Raw genomic sequence first — 24,658 nt, 5'->3', positions numbered from 1 at the left:
CTTGTTTTCTTTTTTACCATTTTAAAACCCATCTAGGTACTGATTGATGATTTCAATGTGTAAATATTTAATTTGTCTGTCCCTAATAAATAAATACACGAAGAACCAGAGCTCTGACTTAATGTATGTTGCTATTAAAAAATATATTATTAAAAATATATATATTTAACCTTTATTTAACTAGGCAAGTCAGTTAAGAACAAATTCTTATTTACAATGATGGCCTAGGAACAGTGGGTTTAACTGCCTTGTTCAGGGGCAGAACGACAGATTTTTACCTTGTCAGCTCGGTGACTCGATTAACACCCTTTCGGTTACTGACCCAACGCTCTAACCACTAAGCTACCTGCCGCCCCAATTGAAGTGTTCATAGTGACCAATCTGCCATTTTCATACCGTATGAAGGTTTACGAACCTGTGTTTGTTAGATTAACTTACCTCAATATAAAAGGTGTAGTACTGACACTTTTCCTAGTTTAGGCCCCACGTTTCATGAGCATATCTAGTATGCTACGACAGTTCAGGGGAAGCACCTTTTTCAATTCAATATTTACAGTCTATCAGAAGATAAAGTGAACGGAATTAACAAAACAAGTATAAATGCATCAAATTAATTTACAAAAATAACCTTAGGTATACTATATACTTTAACGGTAATATCCTTATATACATCCCAGACCTGGGTTCAAATACTACTTGAAATAATTTCAACTATTTGAGCCGTTCGTTATTTGTTGTAATGGAGCCAATACAAAAGTCCCAAAAGTGCAAACAAAGTATTTGAACAAAGGTCTGACGTCCCTTGACTAGGTGACTATGAGATCTGACGTGTGAACACCCTCTCCTCCGGTTCCTTCTGGGCACTGTGGACCACCCGGCACCTGAACTCTGAGCCGTAGTCCTCTGTGGTTGGGCTCAGTTTGAGGAAGCTCCACATAGAGTAGAGGCCGTTGACGTTGAGGCTGGGTGGGGAGTTGAAGAACTGGCTGTTGGGGACCGTCTGTCCGTCCTTAAACCATGTGACAGACACTTGTTCAGGACAGAAGTCTTTGATGCAGAGGTTGAGCGTGCACTCTTCATCCAGCAGAGGGAGTAGTGGCTCACACTTGATGAACATCACGCTTGGAGGAGTACCTGGTGAAGAAGACACATGGGTCCTATTCATTACAGTAGGCATCAAATGGAATAAAATTGCCTGAAACAGGGAGGGAGTACTTGGACTTATCAGAAAATAAATGATCATTTTCAGTTGCAAAAATAGTTTTGCTATGATAAGCCCAAATGAACACAACTGATGACACACCACGTTTGCGCAAAAAGTTCTCAGAAGACACTATCAACTTATCAGAGGAAGACTATCTTGAATAACAGCTCCATCAGTTATATTCTGTCTGTTGATGCCTTCTGAGCAAAATTAGGACAACCAACAAATAGAATTCCATTTCCAGGATGTAAACTTGCATTTCGTCTACACATTATGACAATTACCACCATATAGCCTAGCTTTGATTGTCTGAATACATTTGTGAGATAAATGTAGAAACGTAACTAAAATAGAGTTCTCAAACTGGTGCCCCCCCCCCCCCCCCCCCCAGTCAAAACGAGTTTGTGACCCCTGTGCTAAAAAGAACAGCATGTCTTTGGTTAGTTACCTTGTGTGTTGATATGATAGAGAACGTCTTTGTATCCTGGCCCGGGGAAACTGGAGTGATACAAGCGGCATGTGTAGACCGCACTCTCGTCTTCCGGAGCTATTGTCAGTTCGATCTTACTCCACATGCTGTGCATCCGCTCGTGGTCAGAGAACGGTCCATAGTTAGTGGCTGTCCTCACCTGCTCCCCATCATTTCTCGACCACTCGAGATGGAGGTCGTCCGGGTAAAACTTCTCGACCCGACAGCATAGCACCAGCAACCTCTTCACCTCTGGGATCTGGGGCATGCTGGAGATGTGAAAGAACGATGGAGTCACTGGGGAAAATGAAAAGGGAACAGTGTGTTAAGTCAAAAGTGGCACATTTCTAGATATTGGTACAGATTCAGTTGGATGGACTTTTTTGGTTGTGTTTTATGAATGACATTGTATATAAAATATGATATATAATATTAATATGTCCACTCATTTGTATTGCTCTCAAAACCCACTTCAAGCTTGTACTACTACCTGACTTTAAACACAGAACAGTTCAGCATGACGTACTGGTTACATTACGTTATTCAATTATTATAGTTATTCCATGACATTATTACATTACCTTTTACACTCACAGTGGTCTCCCTGGTGATCTTCCTGCCTCTGTACAGCACAACACACAGGTACTTAGCCTGGTCCTCACTGACTGACAGACAGACGGACAGGGTGGACACGTGATGCATGCTCTCAGAGTGGATGTTAGCCTGGTCACTCAGGTCATTGCGGCTCAACAGTGCCTTTGATTGGCTATTGGAAGCTGCGTTACAGTCCCTATTGGCTGTTATCTTGTACCATTTCACTTTGAGCTCTCTCAGTCGTACTCTTTTAATGGTGCATTTTAAGTTGGTCGGCTTCATGGCATAAACGATGGTGGGTTTGATGATGTCAGAGATGCTGGGAGGAACTGAGGATAAATACACAAATATTATGACAATGATCATGCTACATCAGTAGTCACCATGCTACATCGGTAGTCACCGTGCTACTTCGGTAGTCACCGTGCTACGTCGGTAGTCACCGTGCTACGTCGGTAGTCACCGTGCTACGTCGGTAGTCACCATGCTGCGTCGGTAGTCACCATGCTACGTCGGTAGTCACCATACTACATCAGTATTCACCATGCTGTCAGTAGTCACCATGCTACATCAGTATTCACCATGCTACATCAGTAGTCACCATACTACGTCAGTTTTCACCATGCTACATCGGTATTCACCATGCTACGTCAGTATTCACCATGCTACATCGGTATTCACCATGCTACATCGGTATTCACCATACTACGTCAGTTTTCACCATGCTACATCGGTATTCACCATGCTATGTCGGTATTCACCATGCTATGTCGGTAGTCACCATGCTGTCAGTAGGAACCATGCTACATCGGTATTCACCATGCTACATCAGTATTCACCATGCTACATCAGTAGTCACCATACTACGTCAGTTTTCACCATGCTACATCGGTATTCACCATGCTACGTCAGTATTCACCATGCTACGTCGGTAGGAACCATGCTGTCAGTAGGAACCATGCTACGTCGGTAGTCACCATGCTACGTCGGTAGTCACCATGCTACGTCGGTAGTCACCATGCTATGTTTGTAGTCACCATACTGTCAGAAGTCACCATGCTACATCAGAAGTCACCATGCTACGTCGGTAGTCACCATGCTACGTCGGTAGTCACCATGCTACGTCGGTAGTCACCATACTACGTCAGTTTTCACCATGCTACATCGGTATTCACCATGCTACGTCGGTATTCACCATGCTACGTCGGTAGGAACCATGCTGTCAGTAGGAACCATGCTGTCAGTAGGAACCATGCTACGTCGGTAGTCACCATGCTACGTCGGTAGACACCATGCTACGTCGGTAATCACCATGCTGTCAGTAGTCACCGTGCTACGTCGGTAATCACCATGCTGTCAGTAGTCACCATGCTACGTCGGTAGTCACCATGCTACGTCGGTATTCACCATGCTACATCAGTATTCACCATGCTGTCAGTAGTCACCATTCTACAAGGTGTGCAGGCTTTTGTTCCAGCACAACAGAACACACCTGAATCTAATAATCACTTCTTGGATGCAAACGTACCTGTGTAAAAATACCTGTAGAAGACCATTGCACCACCGATGACAGAGAAGACCAGAAGAACACTAACAAGACTAGTAACTACCATCAGTGTTACAGCATTAAACCCTGGATCTGATGAGAGAGGAGTTAGAAGTACATGTTGATTAGCTGATAAAATACACTAGAAATTCACTGAAATTGACTTTGTGTATAGTAGTGTTCAGTTGAATCCTTATTAAACCACCCAACTGCGGAGAAGACCAGAAGAACACTAACAAGACTAGTAACTACCATAAGTGTTTTAAACCCTGGATCTGATGGAGAGTTAGAAGTACATGTTGATCAAATACACTAGAAATACACTGAAATTGACTTTCAGTCCAATGAAATACACTATGTGTATAGTAGTGTTCAGTTGAATCCTTATAAAAACACCCAATTGCGTTTTTTTTTTAAATTCTCATTGTATTTATTATCTGTATTTGTCTTTATGTCTTTTGTATGCTTAATGATATATTTGAATTTATGCTCAGAGCCGCAAGCTACATTTCCCCATGGGAAAAATACAGTATAATTTGTTATGAATCCCAATATAAAGCTGATAGAGTGGTGTGTTGGCTTCCCACCTTGCACGGTCAACAAGATGCTTTTGCTGTATTTTCCATCAGGGTAGGACCTATGTTCGATGTGACAGATGTACATGGCTCCTCCGCTCCCTACGGCTGAAGCCTGGACAGTGATGTGACTGCTCACACTGTAGGTGCCGTCTGGATTGGGCACAGCCATTCCAGTGCACACATCACGCGAGATGGCCCCGCGACCCATGCTCCCACGGGCCACCCGGGAGCCATTTTGGATCAGCCAGGTCACGGCCAGATTCTCTGGGTAGAATCCCGTGATGTCACACATCAATGTCCTTTCCTCCTCCTCCATCACCGTGGCGGTCTCTGGGAGGGACACTGAGGGTCTGGCTGTAGGGAAAAGATGGAGTAAAGAGAGTGAATTTATTTCCCTCACTGTGGCCTAGTTCACACACAATTAAATACATTGTACACACAACCTGAGTGTGAAGTTGTGAACTAGGCCTGTGTGTGTAAGGTAAAGCCATGTCATTTTGTAAACAAGAAGATACGTCCATTAGGATACTACTGGAGGCCTATTCTCAACAATTCTACTTACGCTCACAGCAATACCAATACTATTGCAGCATCAGTGGAGGATGGTGTCACTTTAAAATTGGAGGACCGGCTCATTGTAATGACTGGAACAGTACCAAACACATTCCATTCCAGTTATTACTATGAGCCGTTCTCTTTTCAACAGCCTCCACTGCCTATCATTGCTTCATTTTCTGCTGGGCTAAAATGTTCTGGTGATAAAATGTACAAAAGAAAGGGCAAACAGCTGGTCAGACAGCACCTGATACTTCCAGCTGTGAGGAAACTTTGTATGTGTTAGGAGTGATGATCACTCTGCAGCGGTAGAGTCCCTCATCAGCCACGGTCATGTTGAACAAAAGAAGGGATGCATTGCCCTGAAGCAACCCCGTTTGGTCGACTCGAGACCCTTCACGATGCACCTTGGCGCTCTCATTCTGGAACGTATACACTAGGTGCTTTATGGTCTCTTCACCCACCATCATCCCCCACTCAACCGTGATTTTCTTCAGCGGTACATGTTCAGGCTTCTTGAAAGAGCAGTTTAAGGTAACGTCCATGCCAGCTAAGATGGCTATCTTCTTTGTAGACTGGGCCTTTGCACCTACAGTCCAAAACACAAACCAGTTTAGGTAATATCTTTTTATCTCAGTCATGAGAGTTTGGGGTTGAGTGCCTTGCTGCAGTATTTGAATATTAAAAATGTTCACATGAGACTGCAGCATGTAGCTGGTAGGTATTTTATGATATCACGCTGACTCACAATCAATACATAGGATACGATACTTTTTTGGTCAATTTGCACAGATATGCTTACATTTTTTTTGCTGTCACCGTACCCAACCTGACACATTGGGAGAAGCGTCCCTGGGAGCACTTAGGGGTAAAGTGCCTTGCTCAAGGGGTAGGTAGTTTACAGGGATATAAGAGCCAACAACCAGATCACTCTTTGCAGATTTCCCCACAGGCAGCTCGGGGGTTCGACCGCTGCCCCATAATCAAAACTGACACGTTTTATTTTATGTATTTATTTAACTAGGCAAGTCAGTTAAGAACAAATTCTTATTTACAATGACGGCCTACCCCGGACGACGCTGGGCCAATTGTGCACCGCCCTATGGGACACCTAATCACATCCGGATAGGAAACAGCCTATTCTCTGCTGTTACATAAAAAACATGCATAGCATAAACAGCTACTGTGAGATATCTTCCCATAAATGTAGTAATGCAACGATAAAGATTAGACGTGAAAAAATGTTTAAGAACTTGTTTCGTAGCCAAGTCAAATACTGTTGCTCGCTACTAGGACTGACTTTGACCTTTGTCCCACTACTCCTAAGAAACCTGTAGTTAGAATACAAAGACAATCAAAACACTGGCCAGTTTTTCCTCTTACCTTTACAATGCAAAATAATGAGCAGAATCGTAGTGACATTTTTAATATCCCAGCTACTATTCATTGGTAATCACGTTGGGTTTTTTACTGTGACAGGTGCATTGAGACTGGAGATCAATTCTGAAAGTAAACTTTGACACAGATCTCAGTCAAGTGCGTTCCCATGCTCCAATTGAGTCACAGGAAAGTTCATAAGTTACCAAATATGGACTTTGTTACGTAACAGTGAATATTGTGATTGTGGGCGTCAGAAAGGCGCAATAGAAATAGTATTGAGAAATCATTGCCTGCATACCGTGTGGGGCTGACTGAGGAACCACATTCTAGATTCTCAGCATACTAAACTGAAAGAACACAAACCAATAAAGCGAGCAGTCTTTTATTTCAAAAACAAATATTTCTAGTAACATAACATTGTGGCACTGACAGTCTCTATGCCTATATGCTTCCATACAAATAGAACTTAACAAATCAGTGCCAAACAGGGCATGTCATTATAAATGCATTTGCAGATTATCTCGTAGGTTCCCTTTAACCTACCATCGACCTTTCTATCCTCAACCGACCGCGGACCTCTTTCTCTCAACCGACCCACGACCTCTTTCTCCCTCTCAACCGACCCACGACCACCTCTTTCTCCCCATCAACCGACCCACGACCTCTTTCTCCCCCTCAACCGACCATCGACCTCTTTCTCCCTCTCAACCGACCATCGACCTCTTTCTCCCTCTCAACCGACCTCTTTCTCCCTCTCAACCGACCATCGACCTCTTTCTCCCTCTCAACCGACCATCGACCTCTTTCTCCCTCTCAACCGAACTTCGTCAAGCTTTTTGATGACAGCGTGGGACTTCTTGGACGAGGCTGCGTAGGCCTTCAGTAGCTTCTCGAACAGAGCCTCAGTGTTGGGGTGGGTGCTGAGGAAAGCTTTCTCCAGCACGTACATGTCCACTCCCTTGTCCTCAGGCAACGCCGATATGTAGCTCAGGCCAAAGTCAATGAGGACCAGCTCCGTCTCTCCGCCCGCCTTCAACAGCATGTTGGAAGTGGTCAAGTCTCCATGGACAACGTCCTCATCGTGCATTTTGGCCAGAATCTGACCCATCTTCTTAGCGAGCTGGTCCAGGCGTTCCTCTGGGCTTTTCTGGGCAGAGGAGAGCTGTGTGGAGGCGATGTGGTCTCGTACGGTGATGGAGCCGACGATGTCTTCAAGGAAGATGCAGTGGGAGGTGTAGTCTACAAAGTAGACGACTGGTGCAGATATTCCTGAAGAGAGAGAGAGAGAGAGAGAGATATATATTGGTGGGGATGAGAGAGAAGGGGGGGTATAATTAGACACTAATACAGATCAGGGATATACAGGCTTGTATCTTATCTGATATGTACACTACATGGCCAAAGGTATGTGGACACGTGCTCGAACATCTCCTTCCTCCTTCTGGGAAGGCTTTCTACTAGATGTTGGAACATTGCTGCGGGGACTTCCATTCAGCCACAAGCGCATTAGTGAGGTCAGGCATTGATGTTGGGTGATTAGGCCTGGCTCACAGTCGGTGTTCCAAGTCATCCCAAAGATGTTTGATGGGGTTGAGGTCAGGACTCTGTGCAGGCCAGTCACGTTCTTCCACACCGAATACCAACAAAGCATTTCTGTATGGACCTCGCATTGTGCATATGGCCATAGTCATGCTAAAACAGGAAAGGGCCTTCCCAAACTGTTGCCACAAAGTTGTAAGCACAGAATCGTCTAGAATGTCATTGTATGCTGTAGAGTTAAGATTCCCCTTCACTGGAACTTAGGGGCCGAGCCCATCCCATGAAAAACAGCCCCAGACCATTATTCCTTCTCCACCAAACTTTACAGTTGGCAATATGCATTCAAGCAGGTAGCGTTCTCCTGGCATCCACCAAATCCTGATTCGTCCGTCGGACTTCCAGATGGTGAAGCACGAGTCATCACTCCAGAGAACGCGTTTACACTGCTCCAGAGTCAAATGGCGGTGAGCTTTACACCACTCCATCCAATGCTTGGCATTGCACATGGTGATCTTAGGCGTGTGTGCGGCTGTTCGGCCATGGAAACCCATTTCATTAAGCTCCCGATGCACAGTTCTTGCGCTGAACTTTTCAGAGGCAGGTTGGAACAGATGATTTTTACGCTCTACACGCTTCAGCACTCGGCAGTCCCGTTCTGTGAGCTTGTGTGGCCTACCACTTCGTGGCTGAGCAGTTGTCGCTCCTAAACGTTTCCACTTCACAATAATAGCACTTACAGTTGATCTGGGCAGCTCTAGCAGGGCAGAAATTTGACGAACTGACTTGTTGGAAAGGTGGCATCCTATGACGGTGCCACGTTGAAAGTCACTGAGTTCTTCAGTAAGGCTATTCTACTGCCAATGTTTGTCTATGGAGATTGCATGGCTGTGTGCTCAATTTTATAGACTTGTCAGCAACGGGTGTGGCTGAATTAGCCGAATCCACTAATTTAAAAAGGGGTGTCCACATACTTTTGTATATATAATGTATAATCTGCGCTAGAACAGTATAGGCCTAGCAATCATCAACATCCTGTATTGAAAAGAATTGACAGCTGTCCAGTTCTGGACACCTGTGCAGTGAGAAGCAGCTCTGTAACTAACATTTATTTCAAGATTAAAAATTATTGCATAGAACACCTGTAGTCACTCACTACATCTACATCAACGTCCAAAGATTGCTCCCTCTGATTTTCAGTTGAATTATTCATGACAGTGCAGACTGCATACAACAGTTAATTTGGCCTATGCTGTAGGCCTGTTTTACATTCAGCAATTAGCAAGAACAAGCCTGCTTCTTTCCCCGAATAGGCTATTAGGCCTAGTATAAAAAATAAATGTCCTATAGCTTTTGCTGGGATTTCATGAGAAGAGGAATTGCCTACTGCGGAGAGGCGTGCATAGGCCTATAGACTATTGCTCACAGAAACAGCTGGAAGAGAGAATAGTCATGTGTAACTGACGTAAGAAGTTAAATGTTAGGCCATTCATTAGCTAAATATTAGTGCTATAGGCTAAATATTTATCTGTGAAAGTGCCTGAAAATAAAGTTAACAGATTATGAAACGGCAGATCTGTGCATTCCTCCAGGCCACACTCTGGTCCCCGGGCACGCAAATCTCCACTTTTGATTAGGACCATTGTAGACAAGAACATTATTCTACCTGGGCTATATACAAAGTGAAATGAGGATTATATTATTGTTATCGAGTGAGTGCACAATTTTCTATAGGCTATAAACTGCAGTGATGTAGTCTAATTTCAATAACCACTCAAACATCCTGTTTTGAAAAGAAATAAGTACATTAGCAGGCCACTCATATGGTGTGTTTTGTCAGGATGTAGTCTATTGATGTTAATGTAGCAGTATTGCTTCCGTCCCTCTCCTCGCCCCTACCTGGGCTCGAACCAGGGACCCTCTGCACACATCAACAACTGACACCCACGAAGCACCCAAAAGTCGCAGCCCTTGCAGAGCAAGGGGAACAACTACTTCAAGGTCTCAGAGCGAGTGACGTCACCGATTGAAACGCTATTAGCGTGCATCACCACTAACTAGCTAGCCATTTCACATCGGTTACATTAAGACTAGATATAGGCCTATTCACTACAGTATTAAGCCTAACATTGAGTTGATGAATTATGGGCTAATATGCATACGCTTCTAATTTAGGCTATACATCTCGAGCCTATCAGTCTTCATTGTTCTGTTGCACAATTATGCCTCTCCGCTGCCTCGGCTATTCCTCTTAAATCATGTACAGTCCCAGGAAAAACCAGACTATACAAACGCTTGTTGGACACTTATTTCGACTTATTTTCTTTAGACTACTAATAGCCTATTGGAGGAGAGATGCAGGCTTGCTCTTGCTTGCTGAACATGGCATGGTATAATTTGATATGGAATCTTTTCTTAATTTATATAGACTAATCAACGATGATCATGCTCGGTCCTGGGCCCCCCACACACACACCTGGACAATATGCCATTTTAGGCGAGACAAAAAAAATGATGCCACCTGTCGTGGAAATTCATACTGAGGGAGACATTTCTTAAAACAATCATCTTTATTTAATATCGATTATTATTGCAATAATGAAGCCGTCAGCTGCACACTCAAGCTATCTTGTAAAACCATACACCCAGATTTGCTGCAGGGTGCTACAGTTGAGACCATAAAACACAGCATTAGTAGGACAGAAATATCTCAGTTTGTTAAGTAAATAATTGTTAAATATCCAACAAATCAGGTAAATATGTAATTTTTCTGTCACACATCATAACCCGCAAAGTAGAATAGTAGCGTAGGCCATACAGTATCGGCACGCAATGCACTTTTATGAATACCCATGTAGTTACCTACCGTTTGTAAAACAGACAATTTACCATTAATCCCTGTCATTTGGTTAGCCTACATTATTTTCTGTTAATGCATGTATTAATTACAGTAATTTAGTTTTCATTTTCGGAGTGGAAACGTTATTTGCAGAGTGAGGAACCTGCTACACTTATGAGAAACACGTGTTGGTTTATTTCAGACCATAATTTACACGCTCAACGTCAGCAATGAGAACGTGTCTGGTTTCTCTGTCCTGTTAATGTAGACGGAGCGCAGGAGACTGAGTACCATAGAAGTAGGTCCACCTGGCCTGCTCCTCGCAAATATCAACATGTAGGGAAGTGCCCAGGTCTGTTTCTCAGTCATTCTCTCTTCACCTCAAACAGAAAGTCAACGATGTGCGTTCTTTTCATCCATTCAAATTATAGTAGTTCCTCACAATCTTTCCAACACTCTCCCCCTCGATAATCAGCTTCGCTAATAATTAGGCTATGACATGTTGAGTATATTGGTTTCTATTTTAATGATTGTCAATTTCATGTTCATACTATAGCAGAGCGGTCACCTTCATACTTTTCTTGTCAATTCATTATCGTATAGCCTACTTTCGGAAAGGCTAAATTAGGCCTATAGGTTTTTTACAATACTTTTTAAGGAAAGGATAAATATTTTCTCGTGTGTCTTGACTACGCTGGTGGTTGATTGACTGGTGCTTTGACTGGGGTTTGAGTAAGATTATTCTCTCTATTCTAGAGGTCGACCGATTAATTGGAATGGCCGATTAATTAGGGCCGATTTCAAGTTTTCATAACAATCGGAAATCGGTATTTTTGGACACCGATTTGGGCGTTTTTTTTGTTTGTTTTTTACACCTTTATTTAATCTTTATTTAACTAGGCAAGTCAGTTAAGAACACATTCTTATTTTCAATGACAGCCTAGGAACGGTGGGTTAACTGCCTCGTTCAGGGCCAGACCAACAGATTTTTACCTTGTCAGCTCGGGGGATTCAATCTTGCAACCTTAGTTAACTAGTCCAACACTAACCACCTGATTACATTGCACTCCACGAGGAGCCTGCCTGTTACGCGAATGCAGTAGAAGCCAAGGTAAGTTGCTAGCTAGCATTAAAATTATCTTATAAAAAACAATCAATCAATCGATCATAATCACTAGTTAACTACACATGGTTGATGATATTACTAGTTTATCTAGCGTGTCCTGCGTTGCATATAATCGATGCGGTGCGTATCGTTGCTCCAATGTGTACCTAACCATAAACATCAATGCCTTTCTTAAAATCAATACACAGAAGTATATATTTTTTAAACCTGCATATTTAGCTAAAAGAAATCCAGGATAGCAGGCAATATTAACCAGGTGAAATTGTGTCACTTCTCTTGCGTTCATTGCACGCAGAGTCAGTGTATATGCAACAGTTTGGGCCGCCTAATTTGCCAGAATTTTACGTAATTATGACATAACATTGAAGGTTGTGCAATGTAACAGGAATATTTAGACTTATGGATGCCACCCGTTAGAAAAAATACGGAACGGTTCCATATTTCACTGAAAGAATAAACGTCTTGTTTTCGAGATGATAGTTTCCGGATTAGACCATATTAATGACCTAAGGCTCGTATTTGTGTGTTATTATGTTATAACTAAGTCTATGATTTGATAGAGCAGTCTGACTGAGCGGTGGTAGGCAGCAGCAGGCTCGTAAGCATTCATTCAAACAGCACTTCCCTGCGTTTTGCCAGAAGCTCTTCGCTGTGCTTCAAGCCTATCAACTCCCGTGTAACCGATGTGAAATGGTTAGCTAATTAGTGGGGAGCGCGCTAATAGCGTTTCAAACGTCAATCGCTCTGAGACTTGGAGTAGTTATTCCCCTTGCTCTGCATGGGTAACGCTGCTTCGAGGGTGGCTGTTGTCGTTGTGTTCCTGGTTCGAGCCCAGGTAGGAGCGAGGAGAGGGATGGAAGCTATACTGTTACACTGGCAATACTAAAGTGTCAAATACAAATGGTATAGAGAGAAATAGTCCTATTATTCCTATAATAACTACAAACTAAAACTGCTTACCTGGGAATATTGAAGACGCATGTTAAAAGGAACCACCAGCTTTCATATGTTCTCATGTTCTGAGCAAGGAACTTAACTTAAACGTTAGCTTTCTTACATGGCACATATTGCACTTTTACTTTCTTCTCCAACACTTTGTTTTTGCATTAATTAAACCAAATTGAACATGTTTCATTATTTATTTGAGGCTAAATTGATTTTATTGATGTATTACATTAAGTTAAAATAAGTGTTCATTCAGTATTGTTGTAATTCTCATTATTACAAATAAAATGAAATAAATAAATAAAATAGGCAGATTAATCGGTATCGGCGTTGAAAAATCAGTCAACCTCTACTCTATACGCCTATATGGACATTCAGAAAGTTGTCTAAAGTAGCCTGTCTGGACGCCATTTCTTTAATAACAATCAAACACTCCTGTCATGATTTAATCTTGTAAAATGCCTATTTTCAGTAGCTTAGGCTACATTATTTATCTCATTACCCCGTCTTCTCTTTGAAGAACGGTCGAATGACCGCTGCAGTGTTTTTGACATGATGCCAATATTTCCGGAAAAGTGGGAGACAACTGATTGGATTTCGTTTGAACGGTTTTGTGCACGAAATAGGTTCTCTATTTAAAGAAAATATATTATATATATATATATATATATTAGTTGAAGTCGGAGGTTTACATACACCTTAGCCAAATACATTTAAACTCAGTTTTCCACAACTCCTGATATTTAATCCTAGTAAAAATTCAGTCTTAGGATCACCACTTTATTTTAAGAATGTGAAATGTCCGAATAATAGTAGAGAGAATAATTTTTCAGCTTTTATTTCTTTCATCACATTCCCAGTGGGTCAGAAGTTCACATACACTCAATTAGTATTTGGTAGCATTGCCTTTAAATTGTTTAACTTGGGTCAAACGTTTTGGGTAGCCTTTCACAAGCTTCCCACAATAGGTTGGGTAAATTTTGGCCCATTCCTCCTGACAGAGCTGGTGTAACTGAGTCAGGTTTGTAGGCCTCCTTGCTCACACACGCTTTTTCAGTTCTGCCCACAAATTTTCTATAGGATTGAGGTCAGGGCTTTGTGATGGCCACTCCAATACCTTGACTTTGTTGTCCTTAAGCCATTTTGTCACAACTTTGGAAGTATGCTTGGGGTCATTGTCCATTTGGAAGACCCATTTGCGACCAAGCTTTAACTTCCTGACTGATGTCTTGAGTTAATACCTCAATATATCCACATAATTTTCCTTCCTCGTGATGCCATGTATTTTGTGAAGTGCACCAGTCCCTCCTGCATCAAAGCACCCCCACAACATGATGCTGCCACCCCCGTGCTTCACAGTTGGGATGGTGTTCTTTGGCTTGCAAACCTCCCCCTTTCTCCTCCAAACATAACAATGGTCATTATGGCCAAACAGTTCTATTTTTGTTTCATCAGACCAGAGGACATTTCTCCAAAAAGTACAATCTTTGTCCCCATGTGCAGTTGCAAACCGTAGTCTGGCTTTTTTTAATGGCGGTTTTGGAGCAGTGGCTTCATCCTTGCTGAGCGGCCTTTCAGGTTATGTCGATATAGGACTCGTTTTACTGTGAATATAGATACTTTTGTATCTGCTTCCTCCAGCATCTTCACAAGGTCCTTTGCTGTTGTTCTGGAATTGATTTGCACTTTCGCACCAAAGTACGTTTATCTCTAAGAGACAGAATGCGTCTCCTTCCTGAGCGGTATGACGGCTGCGTGGTCCCATGGCGTTTATACTTGTGTACTATTGGTTGTACAGATGAACGTGGTACCTTCAGGCATTTGGAAATTGCTCCAAAGGATGAACCAGACTTGTGGAGGTCTACAATTTTCCTTTTGAGGTCTAGGCTGATTTCTTTTGATTTTCCCATGATGTCAAGCAGAGGCACTGAGTTGGAAGGTAGGCCTTGAAATACATCCACAGGTACACCTCCAATTCACTCAAATTATGTCAATTAGCCTATCAGAAGCTTCTAAAGCCATGACATAATTTTCTGGAATTTTCCAAGCTGTTTATACGCATAGTCAACTTCGTGTATGCAAACTTCTGACCCACTGGAATTGTGATACAGTGAATTATAAGTGAAATAATCTGTCTGTAAACAATTGTTGGAAGAATTACTTGTGTCATGCACAAAGTTGATGTCCTAACCGACTTGCCAAAACTATATTTTGTTAACAAGAAATTTGTTAAGTGGTTGAAAAACAAGTTAAGGACTCCAACCTAAGTGTATGTAAACTTCCAACTTTAACTGTATGTAACTGTATGTATGTATGTATGTATGTATGTATGTGCAGAAAGGCCAACATACAAGGAAGATATCTTTATTTTGACTCCGTTAATGTTGTCAATACAAAAATTTGACAGATCCTCTCTAACATGGAATTTCTTAATTTGTTGATTTAAGTAGGCAAATCACCTGAATAGTAACGAACTGCCATAATAATAACAAAGTGTAATGGCTTGTTTCAAATTGATATTCTTCTTAATAAAACCTATGTAAACAAGTGTACAAAGCATTTGGATCAGTTATGCGTCGTTCCTCTGCAGTTTAGCCTAAAAGGTCCAGGCACATTAGCAGACCAGTAATATGGTGCATTTGGTCAAGATGTATCAGCTAACAGAAACATGCTAATGCAGGGATTTCTAGTGGAGCGCATATGAATTATGATCATGTGCGAGCAGGAACATGTATCCACAGTTTCCCCATTCGGCTTCTGTGTTTTAAATGTGCTCTATGCAAAAGTCACTCCACCGTTTCTTGGTTGCTAAAATTCTAATAGCCTCATTTCAGTTTGTGACAAAACAAGCAAGTATAGTGTAGAGAATCATTGTACCATTTAAACCACTGTGAAATATATTTTCCATAACAAAAACAAACATAAAAGAAGCTAATTAAACTTAAGAATGGGAAGCGTTGAAATAGCACACAGAACAGATCTACTGCTTCTTAGACTTGCTTTCAATGAATGACAGAACTATAACACACATTATATGTGAATTTGGTCAGGTCTCACAAAAAGTTACATATTGCAGCTTTAAATGGGTTCAGAAATTAGGTAAAGTTAGGTATTGATAAATGGTCGCGCTATTTGCTAGCATCAACATTGAGACAGCATCAGTCAATACTTTTAAAAATGTCAATTCTGAAAACGCTGACCTGTACCTGTTTGTCCTGTTCAACTGTGGCCCTTACACGGGGTGCTGAAATTCATACTTTTAATAAAATGTTATTGAATATAACAACCAACGTTTTCCTAATTGTATTGCTCAACTTAGCATGAACGTACTACTTACGTTGTTTTTGGGAGGTATCTGTACTATTTATATATTTGACAACTTTTACTTTTTAACTACATTTAACTACATTTGTAAATAAAAGTGCTTTTTACTCCATACATTTTTCCTGACACCCAAAAGTACGTAGGACACTAGAGGCCTTTCTACTGACTCTGAAAAACACCAAAAGAAAGATTCCTGGGTCCCTGCTCATCTGCGTGAACGTGCCTTAGGCATGCTGCAAGGAGGCATGAGGACTGTTGATGTGGCCAGGGCAATAAATTGCAATGTCTGTACTGTGAGACGCCGATGACTGCGCTAAAGAGAGACAGGACGGACAGCTGATCGTCCTCGCAGTGGCAGACCACGTGTAACAACACCTGCACAGGATCAGTACATCCGAACATCACACCTGCGGGACAAGTACAGGATGGCAACAACAACTGTTCGAGTTACACCAGGAACGCACAATCCCTCCATCAGTGCTCAGACTGTCCTCAATAAGCTGAGAGAGCTGGACTGCGGGCTTGTAGGCCTGTTGTAAGGGAGGTCCTCACCAGACATCCCTGGCAACAACGTCGCCTATGGGCACAAACCCACCGTCGCTGGACCAGACAGGACTGGCAAAAAGTGCTCTTCACTGACGAGTCGCGGTTTTGTCTCACCAGGGGTGATGGTCGGATTCTCGTTTATCGTCGAAGGAATGAGCATTACACCGAGGCCTGTACTCTAGAGCGGGATCAATTTGGAGGTGGAGCGTCCGTCATGGTCTGGGGTGGTGTGTCACAGCATCATCGGACTGAGCTTGTTGTCATTGCAGGCAAACTCAACGCTGTGCATTACAGGGAAGACATCTTCCTCCCTCATGTGGTACCCTTCCTGCAGGCTCATCCTGACATGACTCTCCAGCATGACAACGCCACCAGCCATACTGCTCGTTCTGTGCGTGATTTCCTGCAAGACAGGAATGTCAGTGTTCTGCCATGGCCAGCGAAGAGCCCGGACCTCAATCCCATTCAGCACGTCTAGGACCTGTTGGATCGGAGGGTGAGGGCTAGGGCCATTCTCCCCAGAAATGTTCGGGAACTTGCTGGTGCCTTGGTGGAAGAGTGTGGTAACATCACACAGCAAGAACTGGCAAATCTGGTGCAGTCCATGAGGAAATGCACTGCAGTACTTAATGCAGCTGGTGGCCACACCAGATACTGACTGTTACTTTTGATTTTGACCCCCCCCCCCCCCTTTGTTCAGGGACACATTATTCCATTTCTATTAGTCACATGTCTGTGGAACTTGATCAGTTTCTCTCTCAGTTGTTGAATCTTATGTTCATACAAATATTTACACATGTTAAGTTTGCTGAAAATAAACACAGTTGACAGTGAGAGGACATTTCTTTTTTTGCTGAGTTTATGTCGGAGAGTAGACCCAAATATAAGTTGTCTGGTTTGCTTAATATAAGGACTTTTTTTTTTGTTAAAAAAAAAAAGTTACAATAAGGAGGCTTTATACAGGGGGTACCAGTACCGAGTCAATGTGCAGGGGTACAGGTTAGTCAAGGTAATTTGTACATGTAGGCAATGGTAAAGTGACTATGCATAGATAATAAACAGCGAGTAGCTGCACTGTGGCCATTTGATTAGCTGTTCAGCAGTCTTATGGCTTGGGGATAGAAGCTGTTAAGGAGCCTTTTGGACCTAGACTTGGCACTTCGGTACTGCTTGCCATGCAGTAGCAGAGAGAACAGTCTGACTTGGGTGACTGGAGTCTGACAATTTTTTGGGCCTTCCTCTGACAGCTCCTGGTATATAGGTCCTGGATGTCAGGAAGCATTTACATTTACTTTTGACACTGAAGTATATTTAAAACCAAATACTTTTAGACTTACTCAAATAGTAATTTACTGGGTGACTTTCACTTTAGTCATTTTCTATTAAGGTATCTTTACTTTAATTCAAGTATGACAATTGTGTACTTTTGCCACCACTGGTTTTGCTGTATGTCTAGCCCGCATTTTCTTCATTTTCCAACTGGCTAAAACACAGATAGTAAAATGAGCCAGATATTTCACCTGATGTACAGTGCATTCAGAAAGTATTCAGACCCCTTGACTTTTTCCACATTTTGATACGTTACAGCCTCATTCTAAAATTGATTAAATTGTTTTTTTCTCCTCAATCTACACACATAATGACAAAGCAAAATCAGGTTTAGTATTATTTTTTTTGCTAATTACAAATATCAAACTGAAATATCCCATTTACATAAGTATTCAGACACTTTACTATGCTGAAGCAACTTTGGCAGCGATTACAGCCGAGTTTTCTCGGGTATGACGCTACAAGCTAGCCACACCTGTATTTCGGAAGTTTCTCCCATTCTTTTCTGCAGAACCTCTCAAGCTCTCTCAGGTTGGATGAGGAGCATTGCTGCACAGCTATTTTCAGGGCTCTCCATAGATGTTTGATCGGGTTCAAGTCCGGGCTCTGGCTGGGCCGCTCAATGACATTCAGAGACTTGTTCCGAAGCCACTCCTGCGTTATCTTGGCTGTGTGCTTAGGGTCGTTGTCTTGTTGGAAGGTGAACCTTCTCCCCAGTCTGAGGTCCTGAGAGCTTTGGAGCAGATTTTCATCAAGGATCTCTCTGTACTTTGCGCCATTCATCTTTCCCTCGATTATGACTAGACTCCCAGTCCCTGCCACTGAAAAAAAAGCCTCACAGCATGATGTTGCCACCACCATGCTTCACCGTAAGGATGGTGCCAGGTTTCCTCCAGACGTGAGGCTTGGCATTCAGGCCAAAAAGGTCAATCTTGGTTTCATCATGGTCTGAGAGTCTTTAGGTGCCTTTTGGAAAACTCCAAGTGGGCTGTCAGGTGCCTTTAACTGAGGAGTGGCTTCCATCTGGCCACTCTACCACAAAGCCCTGATTGGTGGAGTGTGGCAGATATAATTGTCCTTCTGGAAGGTCCTCCCAACTCCACAGAGGAACTCTGGGGCTCAGTCAGAGTGATCATTAGGTTCTTGGTCACCTCCTTGACCAAGGCCCTTCTCTCACGATTGCTCCATTTGACTGGGCGGCCAGCTCTAGGAAGAGTCTTGGTGGTACCAAACTTCTTCCATTTAACAATGATACAGGCCAGTGTTCTTGGGGACTTTTAATGCTGCAGACCATTTTTTGGTACCTTTCCCCAGATCTGTGCCTCGACACAATCCTGTATACAGACAATTCCTTCAATCTCATGGCTTGTTTTTTGACCCTGACATGCATTGTCAGCTGTGGAACCTTATATAGACAGGTGTGTGCCTTTCCAAATCACATCCAATCAATTGAATTTACCACAGGTGGACTCCAATCAACTTGTAGAAAAATCTCAAGTATGATCAATGGAAACAGGATGCACCTGAGCTCAATTTCAAGTCTCATAACAAAGGGTCTGCATACTTAGGTAAATAAGGCATCGGTTTTGTTTTTTTAATTAAATGTGGCAACATTTCTGAAATCCTGTTTTCACTTTGTCATTATGGGGTATTGTGTGTAGATTTGAGGGAAAAAATATTTTAATACATTTTAGAATAAGGCTGTAAAGTAACAAAATGTGGAAAAAGGGAAGGTGTCTGAATACTTTCCAAATGCACTGTATAGGCTAAATGTGAAGCATTCACTTGGCGTTTCCACTCACTACAAAATATGATGATGAGAGAAAGCTTATTTGCAGGCAGTGAGAGAAGATGGAACGAGATGGATTTTGGCTGACATTCTGCAACATTTCTAAATGATTAAACATTTGATGTCCATAGTTTTATGTTTCCAAAACTACACTCTCCAAGACTTTACCCTTTGCGAAAGTTTTCAAAAAATTACGATGTTTAGGAGTGCAAGGTCGAATTACGTTATTGCACACATGAACTTCAGACATTCCATAACGGAAATATGCAACTGAATGCTAGAATGCGCCAATAGGATCTCACAAACTCGTGCATGGCTCTGCCCACCTCCTTGCTTGTTCTGCGCACTATGATTAATTTGCTCCCATTTGATACGACATCCTATCGTCTAGGTCTTTCTTGGCTAAAAGCTAGCAAGGTGGAGTCTGTATACTTCCGTTTGTACCACAGCAAGGTAAAGCAACGCACAGGTTGAAAATATAACGCACTGCAGTACACCACAACTTAGAGTTGCGGACTGCTCCATTGACAATTAATGACTTTCGACGGAACGCAATGCATCTGGTGGACATGAGGCGTAGGTCAAGGCCGCTACGTCTCCAGTTGAGCAACACAAATTAGGAAAAAGTCCGTGGTTGATTTTGATACGTTAAAAAAAAATAAAAGTATGAATTTCGCGCGACCAGTTCTCAATACTCAACTCCGCCTTGATATAAGAGAACGGAGTTGAGCTTTCCTCAGCTACATCTTGGGCTAACACTACTCACCAGCTTTTCGACAGCGAAGTATTGAGCGCACCTCTTGCACGGTTCTGCGATGTGTGAGTTTTTCATCCAACAACGGGTGTCTGTACAATTTCGGAAACCTTTCTTTTACAATGGTTGGCTTGCCCAAAAATGACCCTCGATATACACGAGCTTCTGCACCCTGTTTTATCAGTTCTATTTTCTTAAGAAACTGCGGTAGGGCCACGCTGGTCCCGTCAACAGCCATGTTTACAAATCGCTGTATCTTCCCTCTTCCTGACAGTTGGCACAATTACATATATTTAAAACTGCTGCCACCTTCTGTTTCGGCGTAAAACTGACGAGGATCATAATTGATCATTTTCAAGCCATCAGTCGAAATCTGTAAAAAATAATGGAGATAACGCAAGCCAGGTTACATCAAAAATGTAATTCACAACCGGAAATGATAGCCCATACTGCCTACTGTGAGGTTAGTTATTAGACTGAACATTTTTATGTCACACAATACGTGTTTTTCCCTACTTCTGTCATTTATATGGGCTTTGCAGCCAATAATTTATTTACATGTACTACTGTGAGGGTTTTTATTTATCCTGCTTGTTGCTCTCAAGATCCCAAGGCATTAAGAAGGCATTCTTTCTTATCCCAAGGGTTCTCAGCTAAGCACTGCTTACAGTGGGTCCATGTGATCTACAATCCTGACGTTTCTAAATGCTAAAACAGATCATCAATAACCATCGCTTGCAATACGGTTTTTGAAACATATGGAACTTATCTTTCATATTAGCAAAAATAGTATTTCAAATAAAAAAGATACTTACTGTAAAAGGTCAGCCGACGAACTACACTTCCGATCCACTTCCTCCCTAGTTACACTTACTCACAGGTGTTTGAGCACCATAGATAGCTAATTAACACAGGTGGTTGCTTCCGTCTGCCTTCCGTAAACAAGCGCTGTAACACGGATACAGTGCCTTCGGGAAAGTATTCAGACCCCTTGACTTTTTCCACAGTTTGTTACATTACAGCCTTATTCTAAAATTGACTTTTTTTAAATCCTCAGCAATCTACACACACTAACCCCTAATAAAAATGCGAAAACAGGTTTCTAGACATTTTTGAAAATGTATTATGAATAAAAAACAAAAATATCTTATTTTACATACAGTAAGTGTTCAGGCTGTTTGCTATGAGACTTGAAATTGAGCTCAGGTGCATCCTGTTTCCATTGATCATCCTTGAGATGTTTCTACAACTTTATTAGAGTCCACCTGTGGTAAATTCAATTGATTGGATGTGATTTGGAAAGGCACACACCTGTCTATATAAGGTCCCACAGCTGACAGTGCATGTCAGAGTCAAAAACCAAGCCATCAGGTCAAAGAAATTGTCTGTAGAGCTCAGAGAAAGGAGCAATCGGGGTAGAAGGGCCTTGGTCAGGGAGGTCACCAAGAACGCGATGGGCACTCTGACAGAGCTCTAGAGTTCCTCTGTGGAGATGGGAGAACCTTCCAGAAAGACAACCATCTCTGCTCCCCTCCACCAATCAGGCCTTTATGGTAGAGTTGCCAGATGGAAGCCACTCATTAAAAAGGCACATGACAGCCCACTTGGAGTTTGCCAAAAGGCACCTAAAGACTCAGACCATGAGAAACAAGATTCTCTGGTATGATGAAACCAATATTGAATTTTTTGGCCTGAATACCAAGCCTCACGTCTGGAGGAAACCTGGCACCATCCCTACGGTGAAACGTGGTGGCAACAACATGCTGTGGGGATGTTTTTCAGCAGCAGGGACTGGGAGACTAATCAGGATCAATGAAAGATGAACGGAGCAAAGTACAGAGAGAATGACCCTAAGCACACAGCAGTGACAACGCAGGAGTGACTTTGGGACAAGTCTCTGAATGTCCTTGAGTGGCCCAAATACAGGTGTACCAAGCTGGTAGCGTCATACCAAAGAAGACTCGAGGCTATAATCTGAATACTTATGTAAATGTGATATCAGTTTTTTTATTTATTTTATATATATATATATATATATATATATATACATTTGCAAACATTTCTGAAAATATGGTTTTGCTTTGTCATTATGGGGTATTGTGTGTGGATTGATTTAAAATAAGGCTGTAACGTAACAAAATGTGGAAAAAGTCAAGGGGTCTGAATACTTTCCGAATGCACTGTACATACAAATAAGTTTGCCTAAATAGATGACCACTAAGAACTCTAACATAATTTAGAGCTCTGATAGATTGGAGGACCTCCGGAAGTTGTCATTATAACTGTGTAAGTCTATGGAAGGAGGTGAGAACAATGAGCCTCCTAGGTTTTGTATTGAAGTCAAAGTACCCAGAGACGGACAGAAGCTAGCTGTCCTCCGGCTACACGATGGTGCTACCCTACAGAGTGCTGCTGAGGCTACTGTAGATCTTCATTGCAAAACAGTGTGTTTTAAATATTTGTTGACATGTGAATATATTTAGTATAGTTTTATCTAAAAAGGATAACTTTTAATTTTTATGAAATTCACTGAGGATGGTCCTCCTTCCTCCTCTGAGAAGCCTCCACCGATGTACAGTAGGCCTAAAAGAACATGCAATACTTATGCAATGTTTTAGTCTGCCATCTGCAGAATTGTAATAAAGCCTGAATAATCATTAAAGATACCACTGTTTCTTAGGGTTTACATATTATCCTGGAATTTTGCCAGATTCATTAGCAATATATTGCATATCAAACATGTATATGTACATGAAGAATATATATTGTTTATGACCTTTCTCCAAACATGAATGTAGTTTTTAACAGCTAATGTTTTATATGGGACATTGAATATATTTATGATAAACAAATTAGCATTTTCTTTTAGCTGCTTTACCTTTACTATATACATTTCCTCCATATAGGCACACATATGAAAATAGACACAAATTAGTACATACTGTTGCACCTTGATAGTTTTACCTTATGTTGAAACCATGATCAATTGTGTCACATCATCCAAGGATCATTGAAATATAAACTAAATTAATTCTATACTCACATAAAACATGTTAAACTCATATACTCCAAACATTTTTCTTCCCTAGGTTAAGTTTTATTGTCACGTGCACAAGTACAGTGAAATGCATTGCTCCAGGCTTAGTTCCAGCTCACCTGTGTCCAGCAAGAGGCGGTGGTCAGTACCCTTCTGATCGGGGCCTTGCTGGCTTCCCTGGTCGGCGGGTGGCTGATTGACCGCTATGGCCGAAGGAATTCCATCCTCCTCAGCAACGTCCTTATCCTGGCAGGGAGTCTGGTCCTGGTTAGCACCTCTTACTTAGCGCTGGTGGTGGGAAGAATCACGGTGGGCTTCGCCATATGCATCTCCTCCATGTCCTGCTGTATCTTTGTGTCGGAGATGGTCACCGACAAGCATAGGTTTATTTATTTTTGGACCTAACGAAGTCGGTATCACCATGGGCATTCTGGGAGCTTATGCCATGAACTATATCCCGTCTGATGCCAGACATGGATGGAAATATATGTTTGGGTCAGCCATCGTGCTGACTTTGGCTCAGTTTGTCTCCATTTGGTTCCTCCCGTCCAACGCTGGAGCACCTGCAGAATACCAAAGGGCAGGCGCTCAAAGAGGCCTTATTCGCTTCATTGAGGATCACGAAGTAGAGAATTCGGCAACCGTTTCCAACAGACTTGATAACGCACAGTACAGCATTGTTCACCTCTTTCAACGGATGGATAACATGAGGATCAGGACTATGAAAATGTAAAGTGTTGGTCCCATGTTTCATGAGCAAATTTGTTTACATCCATGTTAGTGAGCATTTCTCCTTTGCCAAGATAACCCACCCACCTGACAGGTGTGGCATATCAAGAAGCTTATTAAACAGCATGATCAATACACAATACACCTTGTGCTGGGGACAATAAAAAGCCACTAAAATGTTCTCACACAACACAATGCCACAGATGTCTCAAGTTGAGGGAGCATGCAATTAGCATGCTGACTGCAGAAATGTCAAACAGCTGTTGCCAGATAATTAATTGTTCATTTCTCTAACATGTAATTTTAGAGAATTTGGCAGTACTTCCAACCAGCCTCACAACTGCAGCCCAGAACCTCCACATCCGGCTTCTTCACCTG

At 42.1% G+C, this 24,658-nt stretch overlaps 1 protein-coding gene, 1 pseudogene and 1 gene segment (V, D, J or C); 1 reads left to right on the top strand and 2 right to left on the bottom strand.

Annotated features, from left to right (window-relative positions):
- Window positions 1-636: 636 nt before the first annotated feature.
- LOC120065427 lies at window positions 637-6,569 on the bottom strand. The segment is given in 6 exon segments: window positions 637-1,134; window positions 1,653-1,970; window positions 2,255-2,596; window positions 3,796-3,906; window positions 4,401-4,745; window positions 6,330-6,569. Coding segments are annotated over 6 exon segments (1,500 nt in total).
- Window positions 6,570-6,692: 123 nt separating this feature from the next.
- Window positions 6,693-20,785, bottom strand: LOC120065428 (EKC/KEOPS complex subunit TP53RK-like). Its single transcript, XM_039016433.1, has 2 exons — window positions 20,527-20,785; window positions 6,693-7,595 (listed from the first exon to the last, which is right to left on the bottom strand). The coding sequence occupies exons 1-2, from the start codon at window positions 20,750-20,752 to the stop codon at window positions 7,111-7,113; spliced, it is 711 nt and encodes a 236-aa protein (XP_038872361.1). The 5' UTR covers window positions 20,753-20,785; the 3' UTR covers window positions 6,693-7,110.
- Window positions 20,786-20,950: 165 nt separating this feature from the next.
- On the top strand, window positions 20,951-24,621 carry LOC120064846 (annotated as a pseudogene).
- Window positions 24,622-24,658: the final 37 nt, after the last annotated feature.

Source organism: Salvelinus namaycush, chromosome 20, assembly GCF_016432855.1.
Source record: "Salvelinus namaycush isolate Seneca chromosome 20, SaNama_1.0, whole genome shotgun sequence".
NCBI lineage: Eukaryota > Metazoa > Chordata > Actinopteri > Salmoniformes > Salmonidae > Salvelinus > Salvelinus namaycush.
Note: the sequence above shows the minus strand (reverse complement) of the source record. Positions and strands in the feature narration are given on the sequence as shown.

Coding starts and splice junctions, on each gene's coding strand:
- LOC120065428 (XM_039016433.1), bottom strand. CDS start 20,752: ATGGCTGTTGACGGGACCAGCGTGGCCCTACCGCAGTTTCTTAAGAAA. Junction 7,596..20,526: donor ACTTCGCTGTCGAAAAGCTG/GTGAGTAGTGTT, acceptor CTCTCTCTTCAG/GAATATCTGCACCAGTCGTC.